Source organism: Astyanax mexicanus, chromosome 11, assembly GCF_023375975.1.
Source record: "Astyanax mexicanus isolate ESR-SI-001 chromosome 11, AstMex3_surface, whole genome shotgun sequence".
In the NCBI taxonomy this organism is placed as follows: Eukaryota; Metazoa; Chordata; class Actinopteri; order Characiformes; family Acestrorhamphidae; genus Astyanax; species Astyanax mexicanus.
Window position 1 is genome coordinate 34,105,353 of NC_064418.1, and position 23,656 is coordinate 34,129,008.

The 23,656-nt window shown below is 39.2% G+C and overlaps 2 protein-coding genes across 3 annotated transcripts in view; both read left to right on the plus strand.

Annotated features, from left to right (window-relative positions):
* Positions 1-618: 618 nt before the first annotated feature.
* tbr1b (T-box brain transcription factor 1b) lies at positions 619-10,486 on the plus strand. Its single transcript, XM_007230408.4, has 6 exons — positions 619-1,545; positions 2,426-2,580; positions 3,218-3,339; positions 4,013-4,171; positions 4,301-4,362; positions 5,144-10,486. The coding sequence occupies exons 1-6, from the start codon at positions 818-820 to the stop codon at positions 6,057-6,059; spliced, it is 2,142 nt and encodes a 713-aa protein (XP_007230470.2). The 5' UTR covers positions 619-817; the 3' UTR covers positions 6,060-10,486.
* A 4,703-nt stretch (positions 10,487-15,189) lies between these two features.
* slc4a10b (solute carrier family 4 member 10b) overlaps positions 15,190-23,656 on the plus strand; it is a 71,206-nt gene continuing 62,739 nt past the window's right edge. The window contains exons 1-2 of one of the 2 annotated variants that reach the window (XM_007230404.4): positions 15,190-15,337; positions 22,457-22,486. In XM_007230404.4, the coding sequence (XP_007230466.3) occupies positions 15,290-15,337; positions 22,457-22,486 (78 nt within the window). In that variant the 5' untranslated portion in view covers positions 15,190-15,289. The remainder of the gene's footprint in view (positions 15,338-22,456; positions 22,487-23,656) is intronic. The other variant, XM_007230407.4, reaches the window with a different exon arrangement.

Sequence of the window (23,656 nt, forward strand, 5' to 3'; positions counted from 1 at the left end):
GCGATGAAAAGCTTGTGGCGCGCGCTCAGATTTTTAACCGCCACTTCCATTCATTATTGATTGGTCCTGGGACTAGTAAACAGGTATTGAGAGGAAGCCCATGATTTCACGCCCTATCACAAACATCTGAAGAGATGAAGCGCATTCCACTCATCTTATATCTGACTGAATAATGAATCTTGGTTTTTCCAGTAAACACTCTTTGTTACTCCTGCCACATGAATAGGTAAACACAGCAGCTCTGCAGGCCCGACTGCTCTGCCAATAAACACAGAAACACAGCGAGGTTTTAAACCTCCTCAGTCTCCTGTATTCTGATCGGATGTTTCGAGTGGATCAGATCCGGCTGTTTTTCAGGAGCTAAAATTACCCCACTCCCAGTTTTCGCAGGTTTTAGTGTACAAACACGAGCGGCCGCAGGAAGCTCGCGCGCCGTGGCGGGAAGGGCCCCGCTTGATTATCCTAATTAAGTTCTGTCTAATTAAATTACCGTCACGCGCTAACCAATAGCAAAAGCGCCTTCATTAGCCATGCACGAGCTCTGCGTGAGCGCGAGAGGCGCAGTCAACCGGCTGATTTAGCTTTCTCTCTCTGTATGTCTATCTCACTTTCCCCCTCTCTCTCTTATCTTTCAGTCTAACCCTCTCCCTCTTTCTGTCTCGTGCGCGCGCAAAAGCATCTAGCTCAAATCTCGCGCGCGCACGCGCGTCTTAATTGCAATTGCAGTTTGTGTGTGTCCCTGTGTGTGTGTGTGCGTGCGTGCGTTGTTTAAAATCTTTCTTTTTATTATTTATTTAACTCTTACGTTCCTCGAGCCATGCAGCTCGAGCAGTGCGTCTCGCCGGCGCTCGCGCTCTCCGACAAGTGCGCGCACGTGGGCAGCGGCGGACGCGCGAGCTCGCGAGGGTCCGATCTCGCGCATGCCATGATTACGCGCGCCGTCGACGGCGGCGACCTGGAGAGAAGGAGTTCACCTGTGAAAAAAAACTGCGGCGGGATGACGAATGAGTCCGAGGCGGACGCCTTCGCGGACTCTAAGGGCCCGGCGGGGGCCGCCCAGAGCGCCAAACTCTCTCCTGCCCTCGACGGCACGCCCGACATTCGCCACACCTTCGATGGCTGCGCGGCAGATCGCTGCCTCGCGCCTCCTCCGTCCAGCCACGCTCCACCACCGCCGCCACCACCACCGCCGCCGCCGCTCTCCGCGAGCCCCACGCCCATGTTCCCCTACGCCAGCCAGCACGGCGCGGCGCACGCCGCCTTCTCCATCGCCAGCCCGAGCCGCTACATGGCGCACCACCCGGTGATCGCCAACGGCGCCTACAACGGCCTGCTGAGCGGCGCGTCCCCGCAGGGCTATGCGGGCGCGGGCTACCCGTACGCCCAGCAGTACGGCCATGCGTACCAGGGCGCGCACTTCTACCAGTTCCCCTCGGCTCAGGCCGGCCTGGTACCGGGCAAGGCGCAGGTGTACCTGTGCAACCGCGCGCTCTGGCTCAAGTTTCACCGACACCAGACCGAGATGATCATCACCAAGCAGGGCCGGTACGTATTCCACCTTCACCGGGCTGTACAGGAGGAAACCACACTTCTGGATTACCCAAATCGCATTTTTATAATAATTACCTAATTTTATTACATTTTATATTTTTATTTCCCAATTTAATGGAAGATATATTTTTTTCTACCACAAATCTCTTTTTATTACATAAATATTTTAATATGTCTTTTTTTACATTTTACATTTTTTTTACATTTACATTTATTCCAGATTTGCTACTTTTTACGCGTCTGTTTTTAAATTGATTTCTTATTTCTTATTTTTTAATATAACTCAAATATGTCTTTTTCGTTTAAGCAAGCCGATCCTTTGGACTACACAAAAAATACTGGATTATTTTATGGCTTCATTTTCGCTTAACATCTCGGGATTTAACAAAACCAATTCGTGCGCTTTCGTTCAACCTAAACACATTTAAAACTCTATTGGCAGGCCACTCTTGTGTCCATTGCAGCACTACAGGCCTACAATAGGAATATGGAATTATTGTTTTTACACATTTCTGGCACATTTTAAACAACCTGCAAACGTACTGGATTTTTTTTACATGAGCTATATTACTCTGAACTGTGTTTTTATTTCTGCATTATTTCTGCAACTGATTTTGTAAGCATGTAAATCAATGCGAGTCCATTTCTTAGGCTTTTTTTATTAAAGGTATTAAGACGCGCAAGGTTTATTTTGTTTAAAAAATAATTTAGTTTAATATTCTCATTTAATGAACACTTTGTTGGTTATTATTATTATTATTATTATTATTATTATTATTATTATTATTATTATTATTATTAAATGCAATCACAGAGGCATATTAAAATAACAGGTGTGTGGTGTATAATCTGAGATTTCGTTTTCTCTGTCCAGGCGCATGTTTCCTTTTTTAAGCTTCAACATATCAGGGCTGGACCCAACTGCCCACTACAATATTTTTGTGGATGTGATTCTGGCTGACCCCAACCATTGGCGATTTCAGGGGGGCAAATGGGTCCCGTGCGGCAAAGCGGACACCAACGTCACAGGTAATTAATGATTTTTACAGCAATAATAGCAAACATAATGCCATTAAAGCATGTTTATTATAAAATATGTATTTGTTTATTATGTTCATTATAAATAATACAATTATAAAAAGTTGCAGAAAAAAAATCAAGGCAACAAAAAATAGGTTTGTCTTTTCACAAAACCGAACGCCGGTTAATTAAAAAAAATTCACTTACACCCTGCAGTGTTTGTAATATTATTTTCGGTTCTATTTCATTTTGTATATATCATTGTGAATGCTCCGATATTGAAATCTATATTGTTCTGATTTCATACATTTTAATATTTATTCATTTCTGTGTTGATCCAATTGTTGAACGCTCAGCTCTGATGTATTTCTTACATAATCACAATCGTATATTTTATATTCTTTTTTGCGCTGGGGAAATGTACCTCCTGACACTTTATATTTAACGTTTGCCAGCACGGTTTAATAAAGTCCCATGTTTAATTGATGTAGTTTATCATGATAGTTAATAATGTGTGTAATCGTCAACACGGATGCCTTTGTAATATTAGATTATATTAGATATTTTTTATATTTGTGAATAACCCATGTTTACGTGATGTAGCCTGATTGTATATGATGGTTTACATGTATGTCTGTGTTTGTAGGGAACAGAGTGTACATGCACCCAGACTCGCCCAACACTGGAGCGCACTGGATGCGGCAAGAGATTTCTTTCGGCAAACTAAAACTGACCAATAACAAGGGAGCAACCAACAACACAGGCCAGGTAAGGATATCAGAGAGAACAACAGGTCCACTGAAGCTTAACGGGTACCTTTTATTTTACAATGCTAATAACAGTTCTAAAAGGATATATTATTTGGTCAATGAGATCAGAAATCTAAAAAAAAAACATATGGCTAAAATGCCTTCTGCCTTGTTTTTTAATCGTATTGTTCATATGAAACCGTTTTTTTAACATTACAAAATATAACTTTGTTGGTATATAAAAAGCAAACGATCTAAATAAACAAAAACAAATTGTGCATTTTTATTTAACCACACAGCGAGTTTTGTAGTAATTTGGTACATTAAATTTAGTATTTGGACATAAAAGAGCATTTCACTTCATAGTATTACACTGTTAAATTGATAAATTGGAACTTATATTGGTTTGAAATGTGTACTGCTAACTCTTCATGTACAGCAAATAAACTGAATATAATACCACCGAATTAACTGTTATTTATGTAAAAAAAAAAATACAAAAATAACAAATAAACAGATTATTGTGTTATTTTACAGTTAGATTAGCTTTACTTGTTGATTTAAATATGTATGATAAGAAAAAGTGTTAAATGTTATTATGTTTATATTTAATTGTAACGCCCATGTCGAGTTACCAGTGCAGTGGGTAACCGGGAGTTACAGTGTTGTACTGTTTGTGTGTGGGTCTGCAGATGGTGGTGCTGCAGTCTCTGCATAAATACCAGCCCAGGCTGCACGTGGTGCAGGTGAATGAAGACGGAACCGAGGATACGAGCCAGCCGGGTCGCGTGCAAACCTTCACCTTCCCTGAGACCCAGTTCATCGCGGTCACAGCCTACCAGAACACAGACGTAAGTGGGATAGATTCTCAGATACTCAATTAACAGTGTGTGTGTGTGTGTGTGTGTGAGAGAGAGAGAAAGAGAGATTGAGATTGGGATATGGTCTTTTGTTTACTCTTCTTATTCCTTCCTTAACAGATCACACAGCTGAAAATAGACCACAATCCATTTGCAAAAGGATTTCGGGACAATTATGACACGTAAGATTTGTTTTATCTATTTTTTTTGCTCGTAAATTGTGTATTACTAAATGACAGGTGTTTCAATAGTTATTAAACCTACTTACAAATTCGTTGTGAATTTACATGGTACATGACAATAGGGGTCTTCATGTCTTTATTATTATTATTATTATTAATATATATATAAAGTCTATTATGTAGAATTTATTCTTTTTTTCAACAGGTGTCAAAAAAACTTACCAAAACTGTAAATAAATGAAAATTTAGATTTCTTATAGTCGTATTCTATACATTAAAATTATGTTAAAATATTACTAAAAACACTTTCAGTGCGTAAAAATGCATGGGTTTTATTCATAAAGCAAATTGGAGTTGGTTTTTCCGTATTTAGACTTAGTATAGGTGTGAATTCATAATTCATTTTTTTCGATTTTTAATTCGTTAATTGTGATAATTTAGAAACGTGTAAAATACACGATGAAACTGAAGAAAAATATTTTACACGAATTGTTAAAAGGTTATTACATCCGTAATACTTTAAAATCCCTTCCAGTATCGCGTGAGAACAAAGAAAATAATTTGAGACTGATACAGTTCGTGCTCACTGCATATATGCTATTTTTAAATTCACTTGGCGCAGATCCCTCTCCACATGCACGCAAATTAACGTATTAACCTCTCCAATAAAATAATTTAATAACAGTAATAATACAGTTAATAATTTTAATCCAAAGCCAAACTCATGTCCACTCTCTCTCCGTCTCCCCATCCCTCCCCTCCTCCTCCGGCCTTCCTCCAGTGTCTACACAGGTTGCGACATCGACCGGTTGACGCCGTCCCCGGGCGCGTCCCCGCGCTCTCAGCTCATGCCCGGCGCCAGATACGCGATGACTGGCTCCTTCCTGCAGGAGCAGTTCGTGGGCTCGTACGCGGCGGCCAAGTCGCGCTTCCACGCGGGCGCGGGCGGCGCTGCTGGCGCGGATCGCGGCGTGCCACTCGCCAACAGCCTGCTGTCGCCGCAGCCAAGCGACGAGGCCGCGGTGGGCTCCCCGCAGCGCTGGTTCGTCGCCCCGGCCAACAACCACCGCCTGGACTTCGCCGCCGCCTCGGCGTACGACGCCGCGGCCGCCGCCGCCGCCGCTGATCTGGCCGGCAACGCGGCCACGCTGCTGTCGTACGCGGCCGCCGGGGTCAAGCCGCTCCCGCTGGGCGCCGCGGCGGGCTGCTCCAACCGTGCGCTCGGCTACTACGGCGAGGCGCCGGCGTGGGGCGCGCGTACACCGCCCCAGTACTGCGGCGGCGGCACCACCACCATGGGCGCCACGTCCGTGGGCTCCACCGCGGGCACCACCACCAAGCCAGGCTCCGTGCTGTCCTGCTGGGGCAGAGCAGGCGCCTCCGGATACCTGCTCGGGCCTGATGACAGCGACGGCGCGGCGGCCCCCGACAGGTCCCCGCTGGGCGCCACGGACGAGGGCAGCAAGGCCAAGGAGCTGTCCGAGGCCGCGTGGATTGAACCACCCTCCTCCATCAAGTCCATCGACTCAAGCGACTCGGGCATCTTCGAGCAGGCCAAGCGACGGAGGATGTCCCCTTCGGCCACGCCGCTCTCCGAAACGTCGTCGCCGTTAAAGGCCGAGATCCTGGCGCCCAGGGAGTGCGAGAAGACTTGCCCCAAGGACATGGGTTACTACAGCTTCTACACCCACACTTAGGAGTCCTCGCGCACGACAGTCCAATGAACCCCATCAATATTGATCTATCTACTGATATTTGACCTAGGCTCTTTATTTGTTCTATTTATTTACGTCTCTACCATTTATAAAGCTAGTTTTATCAACATGTCCTCTTATTGTTCCCTATAGAAAGCTCTTTGCTCTTTTTAAATCGTTATTAAAGGTTTATAAAAAAAATAAGACCTTGTTGGCGAATAAGGGGGGATGACGATATAACAAAAATATTGTACATACCTATCTAGACATCTCATTACCTGTTGTTGTACAGCATGAAAAAGAACAGAAAGTCTAGAATCGTTGTGCTTTTAGACAAGGTTGGTGAGGCCCAGCGTGGTTCTATCCCACAAAGACTGTTCTGAGGCCCAGACCACCAAACTTTGGGTAGTGAGTGGAGTAGAGACCAAACGGACCATTGCTCAGTATTGCTGTTGCTCTGTAGCCTCGCCGTGTCTCTTTGGGAAATCTATTAGTCTGTAGTTTCATTGTTGCTCTTAACGTATATCATTTCGTAGCCTGTATTTGTTGTAACGCTGTTGGTAGGCCAAACATTCATCAGGAAAAAAATGAAACTGATGAAATTAAAAGCCTTGAAGTCCAAAGGCCAGAGGTGAATGATCTGTACAGGGCAGGCATCGTTTTCCTTCCTCCATCCTTCCACCGTGTGACCACCAATGACGTTTTTTGTGATTTAATGGGCGTTTCGTTACATATTCCAGCATCACGTCCATTGAGCCTGCTTAAAAGCTGATGTAATTGTGATGTGCTTCTTTGCAATAAATATAACGAGAGTATGAACCTCTTGACAAAACAACCTGCACGAGACTTCAAATGTATGTGCCTATATTTTACACAGCAAGTGTAGGCTATTTGTTTTGGGTTGACGTCACAATGTCGGTGACGCTTGTCTATATTTTGTCATATTTCTAAACGTTTTTAAATGTTTACGTGTACTTTTTGTACATCTCCTGTCCAAAAATCTATAGACATCTGTGCATCAAACGTTTCTTCTGGAATCAATGGTGTTGATATGGAGTTAATTAATTTGCTGCAGCGACATTCATGTTTTTCTGGAAAGGATTATACCATAAACTGAAATATTGCTGTGAAGATCTCTAGCTGCATTTAGTTACGGGCGCTTTCGTGGGTTTAGCTACTAATGTTAGATTGTTAGTTCTGGATTACCAACGCAACTGTAACTCCTCAGACCAGAGAAGGCAGGTGGAAAAATATGTAATTTGAGGGACAATATTAAACTTTGGACTTACTTTATGCGTACAGCTCCAGAAACATTAATGCGTCTTTACTGTATACGAAACAATATAGTGACCTTAGGCCTCAGGTGCGTCTTGCTTCACAGCGTGCATTTCTCTGAGGATGCCCTTCTTAATCGTACCTTCATAAAAGCCACACATGAAATACATGTGTGATCACACGAAAACACGTCAAACGTGAAAACGCGCAAACATGAAACAAACCAGCTGATTTTTGTGATCACATGTAACTAATATGTGTGATTTTTGTAAGCAATTCGGCAACTCAATTTTAGTGCATCTCGACGTAACTAAATTCTCTAATTAGAATGCCTCTAAGTCATTTTTTGACATTTAATGTATGCTACACGAGCCAGGCACCACGTGCTCTGTAATTATCCCCTGCACTGATGCTGGAGTGTCTGCTCAGTTTATTTAATCTTGTTGATTTTGCTCCATGCTTAATTTATACTTCTATATATCAGTTCTGCTGTACCTTTAGGTCTATTAAGCACGTGCAAGTATCATCAATGTCCCGGTCACATCTTGCAAAAAAAAATAACCAAAAAGAAAAGACATTTCGTTTCAGTGGGTCTGCTGTACAATAATTATTTTACTCAGGTCTTTTGATCAGCAGAGAATATTTTGCAGAAAATAATTTCTTTACAATTTGGTTTATATAAAACAACTGAATACACCAGTATAGAAGTAGCACTACAGCTCTGCGGCTCTACAGCTCTGGAAAAAAAATAAGAGGCCACTTAAAAATAATGAGTTTCTTTTATTTGACCGAATTGAAAATCTCTGGAATATAATCAAGAGGAAGATGGATGATCACAAGCCATCAAACCAAGCTTGAATTTTTGCACCAGGAGTGGCATAAAGTTATCCAAAAGCAGTGTGTAAGACTGGTGGAGGAGAAAATGCCAAGATGCATGAAAACTGTGATTAAAAAACAGGGTTATTCCACCAAATATTGATTTCTGATCTCTTAAAAGTTTATGAATATCATCTTGTTTTCTTTGCATTATTTGAGGTCTGAAAGCTCTACATATTTTTTGTTATTTCAGCCATTTCGTATTTTTCTTAATGATAATATTATTATTTGGAATTTGACAGAAATGTTGCCCGTAGTTTATAGAATAAAACAACAATGTTCATTTCACTCAAACATATACCTATAAATAGCAAAATCAGAGAAACTGTTTCAGAAACTGAAGTGGTCTCTTATTTTTTTCCAGAGCTGTAAATGCGTCCTTTATGTTAAGCATGTGTTTTAGCTTTTGTTCAGTTATTTTTATAGAAGCTTATGGACACCCCTTTGTAATCATGTGCTGTTTAATGTAGAGGCTTTATGTTGCTGCCACCTAGTGGCAGAAAAAAAACTGGTGCCTTAACTGAGTGATTCGCTTCATTAAAATGTACATAAAACCCTGCTTAACGGTCATACTTCTGCGTGTTTTGAGGCTATTTTAAGGATCAGGAGTGTAGATATTAGATTATAGTCACTTTATTGTGATTTGTTCTAATGAACGTGAAAAAAACGTGAAAAAAACAACCTCGAATATTTGAGCTTTAAATTGCAGTCAAGGCCAATAGATGGCGACATCACCGTTCCTTTGAAAGCAGCGAGGTCTTAGAGATGCGTTCATTTACTGCTGACCACATGTTCCTCACTGTTCCTCACTGTTCCCTACTGTCTTATAGGTTAAGCGTCTTCTCATGTTGTGTCCACAACTCTGTAGTTATCTAAATGTAACATAACACATAGAATCTGCATCTAAACAGAAGCAAATCATCGCTGTCCAATGAAAAACAAGTACAGCTCTGGGGAAAATTAAGAGACCACTTCAGTTTCTGAATCAGTTTCTCTGATTTTGCTATTTATATATATATATTTAAGTAAAATGAACATTGTTGTTTTATTCTATAAACTACGGACAACACTTCTCCCAAATTCCAAATAAAGATATTGTCATTTAGAGTATTTATTTGCAGAAAATGAGAAATGGCTGAAAAAGACGAACAACTTTCAGACCTCAAATAATGCAAAGAAAACAAGTTTATATTCATAAAGTTTAAAGAGTTCAGAAATCAATATTTGGTGGAATAATCCTGGTTTTTAATCTCAGTTTTTATACATCTTGTCATGTTCTCCTCCACCAGTCTTACACACTGCTTTTGGATAACTTTATGCCACTCCTTGTACAACAATTAAAATAGTTCAGCTTGGTTTGATGGCTTGTGATCATCCATATTCCTCTTGATTATATTCCAGAGATTCTCAATTTGTTAAAATCAAATAAACTCATAATTTTTAAGTAGTCGAATTTTAATATACTACATAATTTGAACAAAAAACTATCCCTTACACTGTGCCAAAATTTATTTATGAATTGATCAATAGAAATACTTTAAAATGACCAGAAACAAACTCTTTTTACGTGAATTTCCATTGGAAGTTTAGAAGGTTTTTCCTGTGAAGTTGCTGTTTTGATGATACTCGTTTTTCATTGGACAGCGACAAAATAATATGCTAGAGTAGCTACATTTACAATAACATTCTCTCTTACAGTAAAACGAGATTTTTTTCAGTTAAAATGCGTTTCTCTTTGAAAAAAAAAACACAAAATAGATTTAAATTTCTTTGTATAATGTTTTTTTAGGCAATGCACGGACGCATGTGAATATTTCAACAATGTTTTTTTCCTAAAGTAGGACTAATATATTGTATCCAGTGAATATATATTTAGTTTAAAAATAATAAAAAAGCACAACATTCATATCATGCTAATAACTACACTCCCATAAAAAGGTATGTAGCTGTAAACAAACAGTGTCCCTGGGGTGGTGCCCTCAAGAGTATAGTACCTCTAATGACCTAATTAAACCATATTGCCTTGCAATTATTTATTTATTTTTGTTTGTTTGTATTGTTTTTTATATTTATTTAAGTATTTAATTTTTATAAATATTCTTCATTCCATGCTTTTTTTTTAGGTTGTTGGACCACACTGTACTGTGACGGTGTATTCTGACTGTATAGCTGCTGTGTTTATACACTTGAAATGGGAAATGGTGGAAACTGAAGATAATGAAGTTCTGAGACACATCATTACCCACAACAATTAAATAAACACAGAGTAAAGAGTAGGGGGGAAAAAAACGGTCCCACGCTCCCTGTGGACACATGTGGAGGTTTTAATTTTGTGCACTTGCTTTTAAAACCTGAAAAAAATGGATAAGGATGGAAATGAGCAAAAAAAACTCAGATTTAAACATCTTTCAACATACTGCTTATAGCTCTGGTTACATTAGTAAGTCTTTCCTAAAGGTTCACTGCATGACATTAACAGACCAGTATTGAAAGTTGACAGTTGGGAAAGTGAACACTTTTCTAATCATTTTAAAATTGCAGTGACTCGTCTGTCATTTTCTGTTACAAAGGCAGAAAGGCAGACAGACAGCTGATAAAAAAGTTATATTTTTGCATGTGCTATTGTCTTGTATGTCAAACTCATAACCCATTATCTTTTGTTTGAAGCCCGAAATAGGAAGACTTTTATAGCTAATCTAGGTGTACATGTGAAACGCTTGATGTCAGCTTTTGTAAGCTATGTACTCCATGTAATACATATAGATCCTGTCAATAAATCAAGTCTAAAGTGAAAGAAAATGGGACAGAATTCAGTTTGAGCTTTTTTTTATTTTTTTATTTGAATAGTTAACAGTAGATCGGGGCGCACCAACTTTATTTACAAATGCTCTCTAGATTGAACAGATGACACTTGCATTAACATTAACATTAACATTAATATTAACATTAATCTGCCATCAATGTAAGCATTTTATTAATGATCTATTCATGCAATAAAAAGTATTTTAGCCCAAAAGGTTAGTTAATTGGTTGCAGGTGTGGATGCAACTAGTTTACTAACTTTTTAAAGCTTTTTCATATTAAAGCACATACAAATAAATAAACACCTTATTTACAAATATAAAGGATTCTATACTCTGATACTCGCAAATCTTAAATAATGATAAGGATAATTTCGAAAATCTCTTTACTTGACACAGAGCTCAGAGGCCACTGTGCAGTTGCTGAATTGTGTAAAAACAAGAAAACATAAACCTGCAGCAAATTGCAAGAGATATTCTTATGAAGCAAAATAATGTTAAAACTGATTTTACCAGGTAAAACTGGTTTTCTGGTATCTAAGCACAATGTGGTGAGGGCTGTGGAAAAGCCACTTACACTACACTGGTAACACATTACCACAAATTATTTTCCCTGGAGAACAGCACATTTATAACTTTTACAAACAATGTAGAATTAAAATGTTTTACCCTACATTAACAAGTATGGATGAAATTCAGTAACTGGATAATAGCTTCTATTGCAAACATGTTTCTAATAAAATGATTCTGTTTTTTTAAAGCATAAATTTATTGTCTATAATGATTAATCAGACACCACACATGAATAAGAAAGCGATTAGGTTTAAAAATGCTTTATAGTTTATTTGATATTAACCATCACTCATAAGTCATAAGTGCCATCACTCTTCTATATTACCTTAAACTTTTCCATACACATCTGTGACCTGAGTGATAAAAAAATTATGGAATATTACCTGTAGTCCATCTATATAGACTATGTGAAATTAACAAAATAATATATATATATGTGTGTATATATATATATATATATATATATATATATATATATATATATATATATATATATATATATATATATATATATATAAATTAAATGTAGCTTAACTTATGTAGCTTCTGCTTACAAAACGAATCTGCTCATGAGAAATCTGAGGAACATCTACAGCAATTTGAACAGGTTTCAGTTTTACAGAAGTCAGTATGGTCAGATGCAGCATTCCCCTGAAGTGGAGTGTACTGTAGCCATTATTATGATGGTGTCCCAGTTTTAAAGGATGTAGAAGAAGCACAATGCTTAGGTCATCGTGCTATTATTAATGACTGGGTTGGGGTTAGGCCTATTTTTATAATAAAGCAAAATTAATTAATCAGGCTCAGTTTTCAGATAACAGTAAGAGAATATGGTGTGGTTAGTTACCATATGCCAGACTGGTCTTCCATCCTGCTAAGAAAAACAATAAGATAATAAGAGTCCTTGGGCAAGACTCAAAGGAAGACTCCCAATGTAAGTGGCCTTTTGAAAAGAACAACTGCTAAAACTATAAATGTAAATGAGTACCATTAAATCTGTACATCATTCACTGAACAGCTCTTCATTCCCCTTTTTTTCTTAGCTCTCAAAAGAGAACCCTGTGGGACCCCACCAAATATGCTTAACAGTTGCAGAGTCTGTACTAACTGTCCGTACTGTCCAGTAAAATATTTCTATTAGAATAATAACTGGAGAAAATGATAGCATTCATTGACAAAATGTATTGGCAGATCATTAGTGGGGTCAGGATATTGAATTGTCACCACCCACTCTATCCTTAAAGGAAAACGCTGGAATAGCCCACCTCCACTCTCCTGCAGCTTTCTGAGATCCAGTAATTTTGTGCTTTTTGCCCAGCACTCTTTACAGTGGGGGCTTTGTGGCATCCACTTGCCCCTGCATATAAATCGCTTTTTATAGCGTTATTCAGGCTCAGCTCCAACTCTTATTGGTAGAATCTGGAGAGCTCTGACATGTAAAACAAGGCATTAATGACAGACATCCCAAGTTGCAAAAGCTGATTAAAAAAAAAAAAACTGGCACACACACCAAAGGATAATAAACTTTACTTTTATTTTAATTATTTTAATTTAATTTAAATCAATTTAGAGTATTCAGAGGTGAAATGAGTTTTATATTTTTTCTTTTTGAAAGGCCCTTCCTCTCAAATCCCGTCTGGGAGGGGGGAAAAACACTGCCCGCCCACACTAAAAGCTGATTGGCTGTTTCACAGACTCTTTGCAGAGAACAGGCCAATCAGAACCCTCTCTGATTTCTCTCTCTCCTTCCCACACGCGATTAGAGAAAAAAAGTCTGTGTGCAGTGCACTCCTGGGGCACTGGTTCGGAATTCCGGGAGATTATATGTGACTCGTGGGCATCAGGGAGCCACTACCGAAATGCGGGAGACTCACGCAGCTTCAAGGAGACTTGGTTTGTCTGTAATTAATTTAAAAGTGCACAAGAAGCTTATTAAAAAACACTGTTTAAGACCTGTAACATAGCCTAATCTTTACTACCTTAAAGTAAAGTCATGATCAGTACAGTGATGGCGGCGCCCGGAGATTAGGCTATGCTACGGGTTGTGAACAGTGGATTTTAATAAGCTTCTTATGCACTTTTAAAGTTATTAACGCAAAATGCTTCTCACTTAAGCCAAAGAGCTCTATTTTGTTCTCATTGGTCCATTCTGAATTGTCCATGTCAGATTGAGTAGACTGTAGATGAGCAAGAATGCATTTTTTGAACAATAGCAGCGTTCTCATTGCCACTCTGCCATACACAATACCCTCACATTGGCTAACATTAACATGATCCAATGTGAGAAAGGCCTTCAGTTGCTTAGAAGTTTCCCTAACTTTCTTTGTGACTTTAAAGACTACTATACATCTTGTGTAACTGTGGATTTAGATGGTTTTGTAACCTTTTCCAGACTGAGCATCAGCAGTGTTTCTTTAGGTTCTGTCTGAAATCCCATTTGTTCGCACTATGATACACATGTTGTAACATGTCTTGTAAAGGTCAGACATTGATAGATTCCTGTTCTTCACACCAGATTGTCATCCCAATAATTAAAAACTCTAATTTCACCTTCAAATTATCTAATACTAATCCAGTATGTCTGTATAATTCATTGTTTAGCTATTTATCCTATTTTAAGACAAGTCTGCTTTTTTATTATTACTATTTGTCATATTTATATAACTTCAGACTACATAGAAATAATATTTTCCCATCTTAATTAGCTTTCACTTTTTATTTATTGTCATGCATGTATCCACTCTGTCCAAAATCTTAATTTGAAGATTATATGTACACAGTACCAGTCAAATGTTTGGACACACCAAAAATGTAATGATTCTTCATTATTTAAATTTTCTTTATTGTAGATTAATACTAATGTCATCCAACCTATAAGGAGAAAAAGATATGGAATTATTTGGTAGACAAAAATGTTAAACAAACCAGAATATGCATTATATTTCAGATTACTCTTGGCTTGGCTGGATTTTCTCAGTCAGCTTTATGAGTCACTTAGAATGGCTTTCAGTAAACAGCTGTACCTCCTCAAGAGTTAATTACCTGAATTTCTTGGTGTACAGTGAATAGCCCTATTTGAGCAATGTTCTAATCCATATTATGGGAAGAACTACAGTCAATATGAAAAATGTCAAGTAAAAGAACAAGAAAATATCCTCAAGTGCGGTCGCAAAGACTATCAAACGTTATGATGAAACCGGCTCTCATCAGGACTGTCAGAGGAAAGGAAGGCCAGGAATTACAGTTTAACGAGGGAGCACTGTTAACATGGAGGAAAAACACTACATCAAAGAAAAGTATATATTTGTGTAATATGATGTGTTCATTCAGAGAAAGTCTTTATAAATGTATTGTTATATTGTGGACCCATGGGTTCACACATTGGAGTGTGACATAAATAGCAAACCTAAAACAGATCTACACATAAAAGCACACACTCTAAGCTTAATGGTGGTCAGTGAGTGCATTAAATGCGTCACATGAGAGAGAGAGAGTAAAGAGAGAGAGAGAGAAAAGAGAGAGAGAGAGAGATGTACTCCCCTCCTAGAGTAATAGTATTAGGGTCTGCCGACTACTTTACTAAGCATGTGACCATCCTATGTGTGTGAGGTGCCGGGAGAGGGAGGCAGCCAGCCAGAGCAGCCCGCAGACCACGTACACACACACACACCTCTACACACCGCTCTGCTCCACACAGCCAGCAGAAACATGGACATTAAGGACCAAGGCGCCCAGATGGAGCCTCTCCTGCCCACGGTAAGTAGTGTTTTCACTCCCAGCGCCTAAACACTACAGCATCAGCACCACACACAAGCATCACCCGCAGACTCGGGGAGACAGCAGCTAGGCTAGCTAGGTAATGTAGGGGCTCCAGCACCGCCATATATGCGCATTTGCAGTCGTTACACGAGGCGCTGCGTGAGCGCGTGTGCGCGTGCATGGGTTTCTGGGTGCTCCAAGCGTCAAGATGAAGCTCGCTCCTCATCGTCGCAGCACTGCGTGACTAAACGCTGCGGTTCTTGCCTCACTGTAGCGAATGCGCCGGTACTGCCAATCGTAACAGCTCGTGCAGCAGCAACAGTCGCTCACCTGCTGGATGTAAACGGTGGGAAAAACGTGCACACGATGTCCCGCAGGACATCTAACATCAGAAACTGCACATGTAACAGCAGGACAAACACGACCCTGCTGAAAAAAATGTAATCAAGACCAAACTGGTTGATCAACATGACAAGCATTGCCAAGGATAACCAACATCAAATGTAACAAACACTATGCTGGCCAAGAGCTGGTTAACCAGCTTGGTTACTAGCATTGGGTGTGTATTGATTTGTATTTAAAGGTTTAAGTGGTTAACCAGCATGACCAGCAGAACCGCACTGGTCAAACACTATGACCAGCATGCCCAAACTGGGCAACCAGCAAGACCAACTTGAACATGCTGATGGACAGGCATGCCCAGCAAGACCAAGCAGTTTAACCCGGCATTTGAATTAGAAGAAGTTGACCAGCATGACCATCAGAACCAACTAGCATGATGAGCATGACCAAACCAGGTGAACAGCAAGACCAGCATTGAACAATTCAAGCTGATTGACCAGCATGACTATTAAAACCATACTATGACCAGCAATGCCTAAACCGGGCAACCAGCAAGACCAGCATGAACACATTGTTCAACTCGCATGACCAGCATGCTCAAACCTGTGGACCAGCAAGACCAGCATGAACACACTGTTCAACTAGCATGACCAGCATGCCCAAACCTGTGGACCAGCAAGACCAGCATGAACACACAGTTCAACTAACATGACCAGCACGCCCAGCATGCCCAAACCAGGCGACCAGCAAGACCAGTGTAAACACAGCATGAACATTTCAAGCTGATTGACCAGCATGACCATCAAAACCAAACTGTGATCAGTTTGCCCAAACCAGGCGACCAGTAAGACCAGCATGAACACACTGTTCAACTAGCATGACCAGCATGCTCAAACCTGTGGACCAGTAAGACCAGCATGAACACACTGTTCAACTAGCATGACCAGCATGCCCTAACGTGTGGACCAGCAAGAGCAGCATGAACACTCTGTTCAACTAGCATGACCAGCATGCCCAAACCAGGGGACCAGCAAGGCCAGTTCAACGTGAACAGTTCAAGCTGATTGACCAGCATGACCATCAAAACCAAACTATGATCAGCATGCCCAAACCAGGCGACCAGGAAGACCAGCATGAACACATTGTTCAACTGGCTTGGCTTGGTTACAGCTAGGGTACATTTGGTCTAGATAAACAGCTTTTCAACCAGCCTAAGCATAAAGACCAGTTTAAACCACCTAAAACCAGATACCACCAAAAGCTATAGTCTATAGTAAGCTGGGTTTCTCAACCAAAAAGAAACCGTATTTCACCATTTACTGATATCCAATTTTTACTGTCAGCAACGTCGCTGCTCTCTAGTCTTACCAGCTCTAATACAAGGCTAAATCACTTGTTGCTTATTTATAAAAGTAGGATATGTAGTGTTTTGTTGCTGTAATCCCAAGATTGCATAGAAAAAACACACAATGCGTGGTTTATGTTTCAACAGCATTAGATGGCCAAATACCATAACAAACTGAACAGTATTGTGGGACCCATAATCTTCTATCCAGTGTAAATGCTATTTTTACCATGGTTTAAAACGAGTACACACAGTACTGATCAACCACTGAGCTGAGTGTTTGGGACACCCACTCAACCGTGTCCCAGCACTGTCATGGAAAGTGAGGAGGGATTGCTAAAGTTTCCTTTGAGCCTTGCCACACACATGTTGGCACATGCTAGAGGCGATCTTCAGTGATGGCCTTGATGATATATCAGTGATGATATGTATTTTGTTTTTTCACTATTGTGATTAATAATATTACAATCAGGATGCATTTTAAGCAATTTAAGCTTTTACGTGTTGCGTATACTTGTCATGAATGTCCTCAGAACCTGTATATTTTGGTATGTGATTTGCTAAAAGACTACAGATAGCAGTATGTAAACTAATCATAAAGTATTACCTAAGGGGATGGCCTAGGAACACCCATATATGTATAAGATGTAGGGTGTTATCTTGTTAGACTGAAAACTGGCCAGCATGCTCATGGCAGAGAAATGCGAATTATCAGAGTTTAGGTGAGGCCTCATGGTGGTTGCCAGAAGAATGCACCTTTCCTGTCTTAAGTTGTGTGTGAATGTTACATTTCTCAATCAGTAGTACAGCTCTGGAAAAAAAAAATAAGAGTCCACTTCAGTTTCTGAATCAGTTACTCTGATTTTGCTATTTATAGGTATATGTTTAAGTTAAACGAACATTGTTGTTTTATTTTGTAAACTACAGACATTTCTACCAAATTCCAAATAAAAATGAAATGAAATGGCTAAAATAACAAAAATGATGCAGAGCTCTCAGACCTCAAACAATACAAAGAAAACAAGTTCATATAAATGTTTTATGCTTAACTTTGTTTTGAGAGCACAGCAAAGGGTTTCCCATTATGACCCTTTTGTGAAGGTCATATCTGTGCAGGTATCTTTCCAGTAGAGCACAGTAGAGCAGTGCACCACCACTCCAGGGTCTGATAAATCTTCCTGAAGTCAAAAAAGAGATTATTATGATTATCATTTCTCTCAGTAAACTACAAGCCATTATCACTTTTGTGCCACTGTATGATGAATCTTGAACATTTTTTTAAATATTATGTTGTTGTATTCAGTCCATGTTGCCCACACCTAACTTTGTGACATAGCAACATGTCTGACCCCGAAATTTATTGTTCCAGATGAGCACTCCACCTAATCTTCATAAGTAGACCTCCATGCCTATAATTTTCCCCAAATGAGTGCTCATTAGTGTGCCAGATTCGGGTGTTTTGAAAAGATGGATGGCGGAACAAGACAAGGCTGTATTTCTGGGCGCTCCAGCAGAGTGAGGTTAGATCATTTACCAGCACATCAATTAGCAGAGTGTCTTGTCTTGGTTCAAGCTGTATTGATTTCCCTAAGGACATTTAGATCTGCTGGATTTTTCACTGATGAGACCTAATTTTGTGCAAAGTGCCACATTTCTGAGATGTTACTTGAAATCTTTGGTGCACAGGTAATAATTTGTTGTTCATTCCAGGTGTTTATTATACGTCAGTGTTTAGGTCTGTTTTAAATGGGTCATTATCAGAATACTTTTGACCTCTTATAACTTTAAAAATAATTACTGAAGATATTGTATTCTTTGTCTATTTATTATATTTCTAATACTTTGGACTACACCGAAATCAAGTTTTCCAGCTTAATCATTTTGTTGTCACTTTTACATACACAGTAGGATGGACAATGACAGGGTAGACAATTATAGTGAGAATGGCCATTTAATGAAAACGTGGTTGACCTAGATTTAAAAACATTTAAAATTGTCCATGGTGACTTTGTTCTGTATCAAAGATACGTTTTGATTTTATAAATTATTTTAATTACCTTGATATTTTACCATTGTGTACATCTTAAGCTTTACCTCATCTAAATACAGAGATAGTATGATAAATATTAAGTGAAAATAATATTATTAATTGCTGAACATACAGCAAGTGTATTAAGTCCCTAAATTGTCCTATACAGCTCTGGACCACTTAAAAAATATTACACGTAACCAGGCAGCACTAAGGACATGGCAAAATCCAGCCTTATATTAAAGAAAACTGTATAAAATGTACAGAAAGTTCTGTACATAAAGTGGCGGTTACCATTGCTTTATATGTACAGTAATGTGTTCATGTATAAAAACTAAACAGATTTACCATAGACATAAAAAGCTGTTTTTAAGATTGAATAATTAATTAAAACCTTGTATCTCCTCAGGGACTGGAAAAAAACGGCCCCATTGCCCTGTCCACATCCTAACCGTTATATTTAAAGATTTAAATATCCATGTGTCCAGTGTTTAAAAAAAATGCTTACAAAAACACTGTCACACACCTTTATTCCATTGTGTAAAGCACAAGTTTGACCTGAGTAATACTCATCAGTTTACAGAGCAGTGTGGGTACGTGTGGGTGGGAGCTCCTGCTGTGTGTTAAGCCACCTCACACACATTGCTCCCACTCTGTCAACCTGAGTGCTAAAGTGTGTTTGTGCAGGGGGTGGCTGGAGAGCAGCACTTTACCAAAATGCCAGATGAAAGTATGAATATCTTTTTTATGGCGTTTAAGCACAAGCCCATGCACTAATCACTTCCGAGCAGATTTACATTCATTATCCATGCTCCGTTGACAGAAAAGCAGCTTTGGTGCCATCCTAAAACACAGTCCTTTGCTGGACCTTGTCTGCCCTTTCTGGCATAAGGGGTAATATTGCTCTGATCTGATGCTTAGGCAGTCTCACCGTGACGTAATGATGCTTTAGTTGGACGGTTCTGCCAAGTGGTGTTCTGTGTAATCACACTTCCATTTATTCACAGCTGTGTGCTCTTGTTTAATAAACCGAGAGGTCAGTGGCGTGATTTAATATTAATGCTACCTTGTACTCATAGTGACCATTTTATGAAGTCTACCAAGGTCACTAGGCCACTTTATGGACAAAAGTATGAAGGCACATCTCTTAAGGTATCCAGGCGTTTCATTCAGCATACCGCCCTCCAAATAACTCAGTTTCAGTTTAATCAGTCCACAGCATCTTATTCAAAAATGAAGCTGGCTTCTTCAAATATGCTTATGCTTTAGCATACCTCAAGTGACTCTGTTTGTGGCGTGTTCTCAGAAAAGGCTTCTCCTGCATTGCTCTCCCATATAGCCTCTCCTTCAGTGCAAAGTGCGCTGAATAGTTGAACGATGCACAGTGACTCCATCTGCAGCAAGATGATGATGTTGTAGGTCTTTGGAGCTCTGGAGGTCTGTGGGTTGACTAAGACTGTTCTCACCACTCTTCTCCTCTGCTTATCTGAGATTTTTCTTGGTCTGCCACTTCAGGTCTTATCTAGAACTGTGCCTGTGGTTCTTCCATTCCCTCACTATGTACCCTCACAGTGGAAAGTGACAGCAGAAATCTCTGAGATAGCTTTTTATCTCCTTCCTCTAAACAATGATATTGAATAATCTTCGTTTTCAAGTCATTTAACAATTTTTGTTTTGAGGCTCCCATGTTGCCACTCATTAGAGAAGATGCAAAGAGGAGAAAAACTTGCAATTGGCCACCTTAACCCTTTCTCATAATTGGATTTACCTGTGTATGTAGGTCAAGGGTCAATGAGCAAACAAATTTTGTGTTCCAATAATTAGTGCTAAAGGTATTCAAATCAATAAAAGGACAAGGGTGCCCAAATGTGTGCACCTGCCTAAGTTTTGCAAACTTTCTGTGAATCCTATAAACTTTATTTCACTTTTTAAAATATCACTGTTTTCATCTGCTTTATGATATATTTAACTGAAATTGCTGATCTGAACAACCAATGATTTATAAAGGAAAATCATGAAAAATGAGCAAGGGTGCCCAATTATTTTAATATCACTGTTTATATATATGTATATATCAGGTTGAGATATTCAGCCATGTTTGACTCTGTCATCATAAATCAAATCATCTGATGAGGCACTTGTTGATAGCTGAGACAAACTTGCGAATAGGCCAGATGTGCCAATTTGCACCTGCGCTCTGGCAACAGGAAGCAAGGTGGCTGGTGGATGATATAGGAATACAGATGAATAGTTATTTAAAAAGGTAAAACTGCATAATATTTTGCTTTAAAAGATACTGAAACATTAGTCATATTGCTGATAATGAGCATGTTGTTAATTAAAACTTGTTTTTAGCTAAGATACTTCTTTTCATATACAGTTACCACTATTATTGGCTATTACACATGTAATGGGACAGGAACAAGTATTGTGTCTTATGGTAATTGTTCAGCCTCATTTACAAGATAACGCCTCACAACTTATACAGGTGTGGGCATTTCCAAGCCACCCTTAATGTAAAATATTTACATACTGCTATTCCATTATTTTTGGAATGTCAGGGTAATTTCAGTATGTGCTGTTATACTTTGATTTGGTTGAGTAGCGTGTTTGTATTTGTAGCTGTTGGAAAATCTTTCACTGAAAGCTTAGCAGTGTGTTCATGATAATGGGCAAAATGCCAACATAGTTTCTGCCCAAACAAACAAAATAAGCTTCTTATCCACACTATGCAGTCAACATATTTTGGAACAAGTAAATGATTTGTTCACTCAGTTGTGTCCACTTTACAACTGAAAACATTACATTAAGCTTCGTGGGTGTATGCAGTAATCGTATTGGATACTGTACACAGTGTGTTTTACAGAATATAATCTGCTCAAGCTCCAACTAACAAACAGTCCATGTCATATAATACGGGTTAGGACGGGTAGCTTCGGGCAGAGTTTTAACCTGCATGTGACAAAGCAGTTAAACTTAAAATACAGCATTATCACAGTTATTTTAATAGGACTTGTTAAGTCATGCATAAAGACTATACTAATTAATCAGACATTATTGGTTGTTATAGGTTACAGGTATGATGTTTTCCAGTGTCTCCCTACTTTATAGTTTGTTTCAAATGGGTTTTTGTGTGTATTTATTTTTTGCATTCTTATTATTTGTATGGACTACATTAACACTCTTTCATTGCATCAGGAATGCTAAAAAGAAAAGTATATTTTAGTAGGTGTTTCAGACTTTTTTAAAGGGTTAATGATTTTTTTTCATCAATAATATTAACAGAAAAGTGAAGTTTTAAAAGAAGTTGAAATTTGTAAGGTTAAAACTGTTGTGCTGATTTAGGCCTGTTCTCACTGTTGGATGAGCTTGTAATGATTTGGCATTTTCCTTTTTGCAGGTATTGACACCTTCGCGAGGAAGAAGTGTGGTAAGTTGGATGGTTTATTGAATTTACTTGATTTGTTTTTCACTTAGCTTCCAAATGTCTGCTGAAATACCATAGTAACAAAACACTCAAACAATGTTTTCTTATTTTATATTATGCTTAGTGAATAATATCATTGCACAGTTAACATCAGCAGCCAGTGTGCTAAAATCTTACAGGACACATGCAAGTCTGCAACAGCACAACCAAAGAAGCAGATACAGCTTGCTGGCTAACACTAGCCAGTTAGCATAACAAACTACCACAGTGATGCTAGCTCAGCTCTGTGGAATCAAACGCTCCATCCTGCCTGGAGAAACATAAAAAACAGCACTTTATTAGAGGAGCTCCTACTGCTGTTCCTCACTGTATAAGTGTTTTGATCAGAGTTAAAACAATAATAAATGATCGAAGCTTGGAGTGATAAAACTTCAAAACTTCAAGAGCAATACCTATAGCCCTTTGAAATTTACAAAAACTGTATGTTGAAGGATAAAATTTATGCACACTGAACTGAATGAATTTGTTGACTGGAGAACCAAAGGAATTGTGACTGATAAACAGCTACTTAAATACTTTAATGTCTCTAATTGCTTTAATAATAGCATTTTGTAATTTGACACTGAACGTGTATCTAACTTGTGCAGTAGAACATTTGAGAAATATATCTAAATATTGTAAATATTTACATTCTTCAGCTGTTTGTGGTACAAAGTAAACCCTATACCAGGGGTCGGCAATAGGCAGCCCGCAGGCCAGATGTGGCCTGCAAGCATGAAACATCTGGCCTGTGAGGTTGTTTGAACTGTAATGAACGATAGTGAAAAAAAAGATGAATAAAATGCTTCTCTGGTGAGCTTTTGTTTACATTTCTCCCCTCTCTCTCTCTGTTGTGCTCGGCGTGACTTTAGTTTCTGTCTGTTCTCGTTTTCTCATTCTTGGGCTCCCTATCTCCTTATAAGGGTGTTTTTCCTAGCCGTGTCCCAATTCACTAGCCGGGGCAGCGGTAGTGTATTGGACCACAACTCTGACGATGCGGGTTTTATCCTGCGTAAGGAGCATGTGTTTATTTATTTATTTTTTCCTTTTTTCTTGGGTGTACCTGCTTTGAGATCAACTGTTCTGCAATTGGGTTCAACAACCCTCTGGGTTGGAGAGCTACTAGTCTGTAGC

What these genes read in the sequence shown, in the direction of transcription:
- tbr1b (XM_007230408.4), top strand. Translation starts at nt 818, where the DNA reads ATGCAGCTCGAGCAGTGCGTCTCGCCGGCGCTCGCGCTCTCCGACAAG. An exon ending in ATCATCACCAAGCAGGGCCG is followed by an intron (nt 1,546 to 2,425) that starts GTACGTATTCCA and finishes TTCTCTGTCCAG; the next exon opens with GCGCATGTTTCCTTTTTTAA. An exon ending in CAGCCTACCAGAACACAGAC is followed by an intron (nt 4,172 to 4,300) that starts GTAAGTGGGATA and finishes CTTCCTTAACAG; the next exon opens with ATCACACAGCTGAAAATAGA.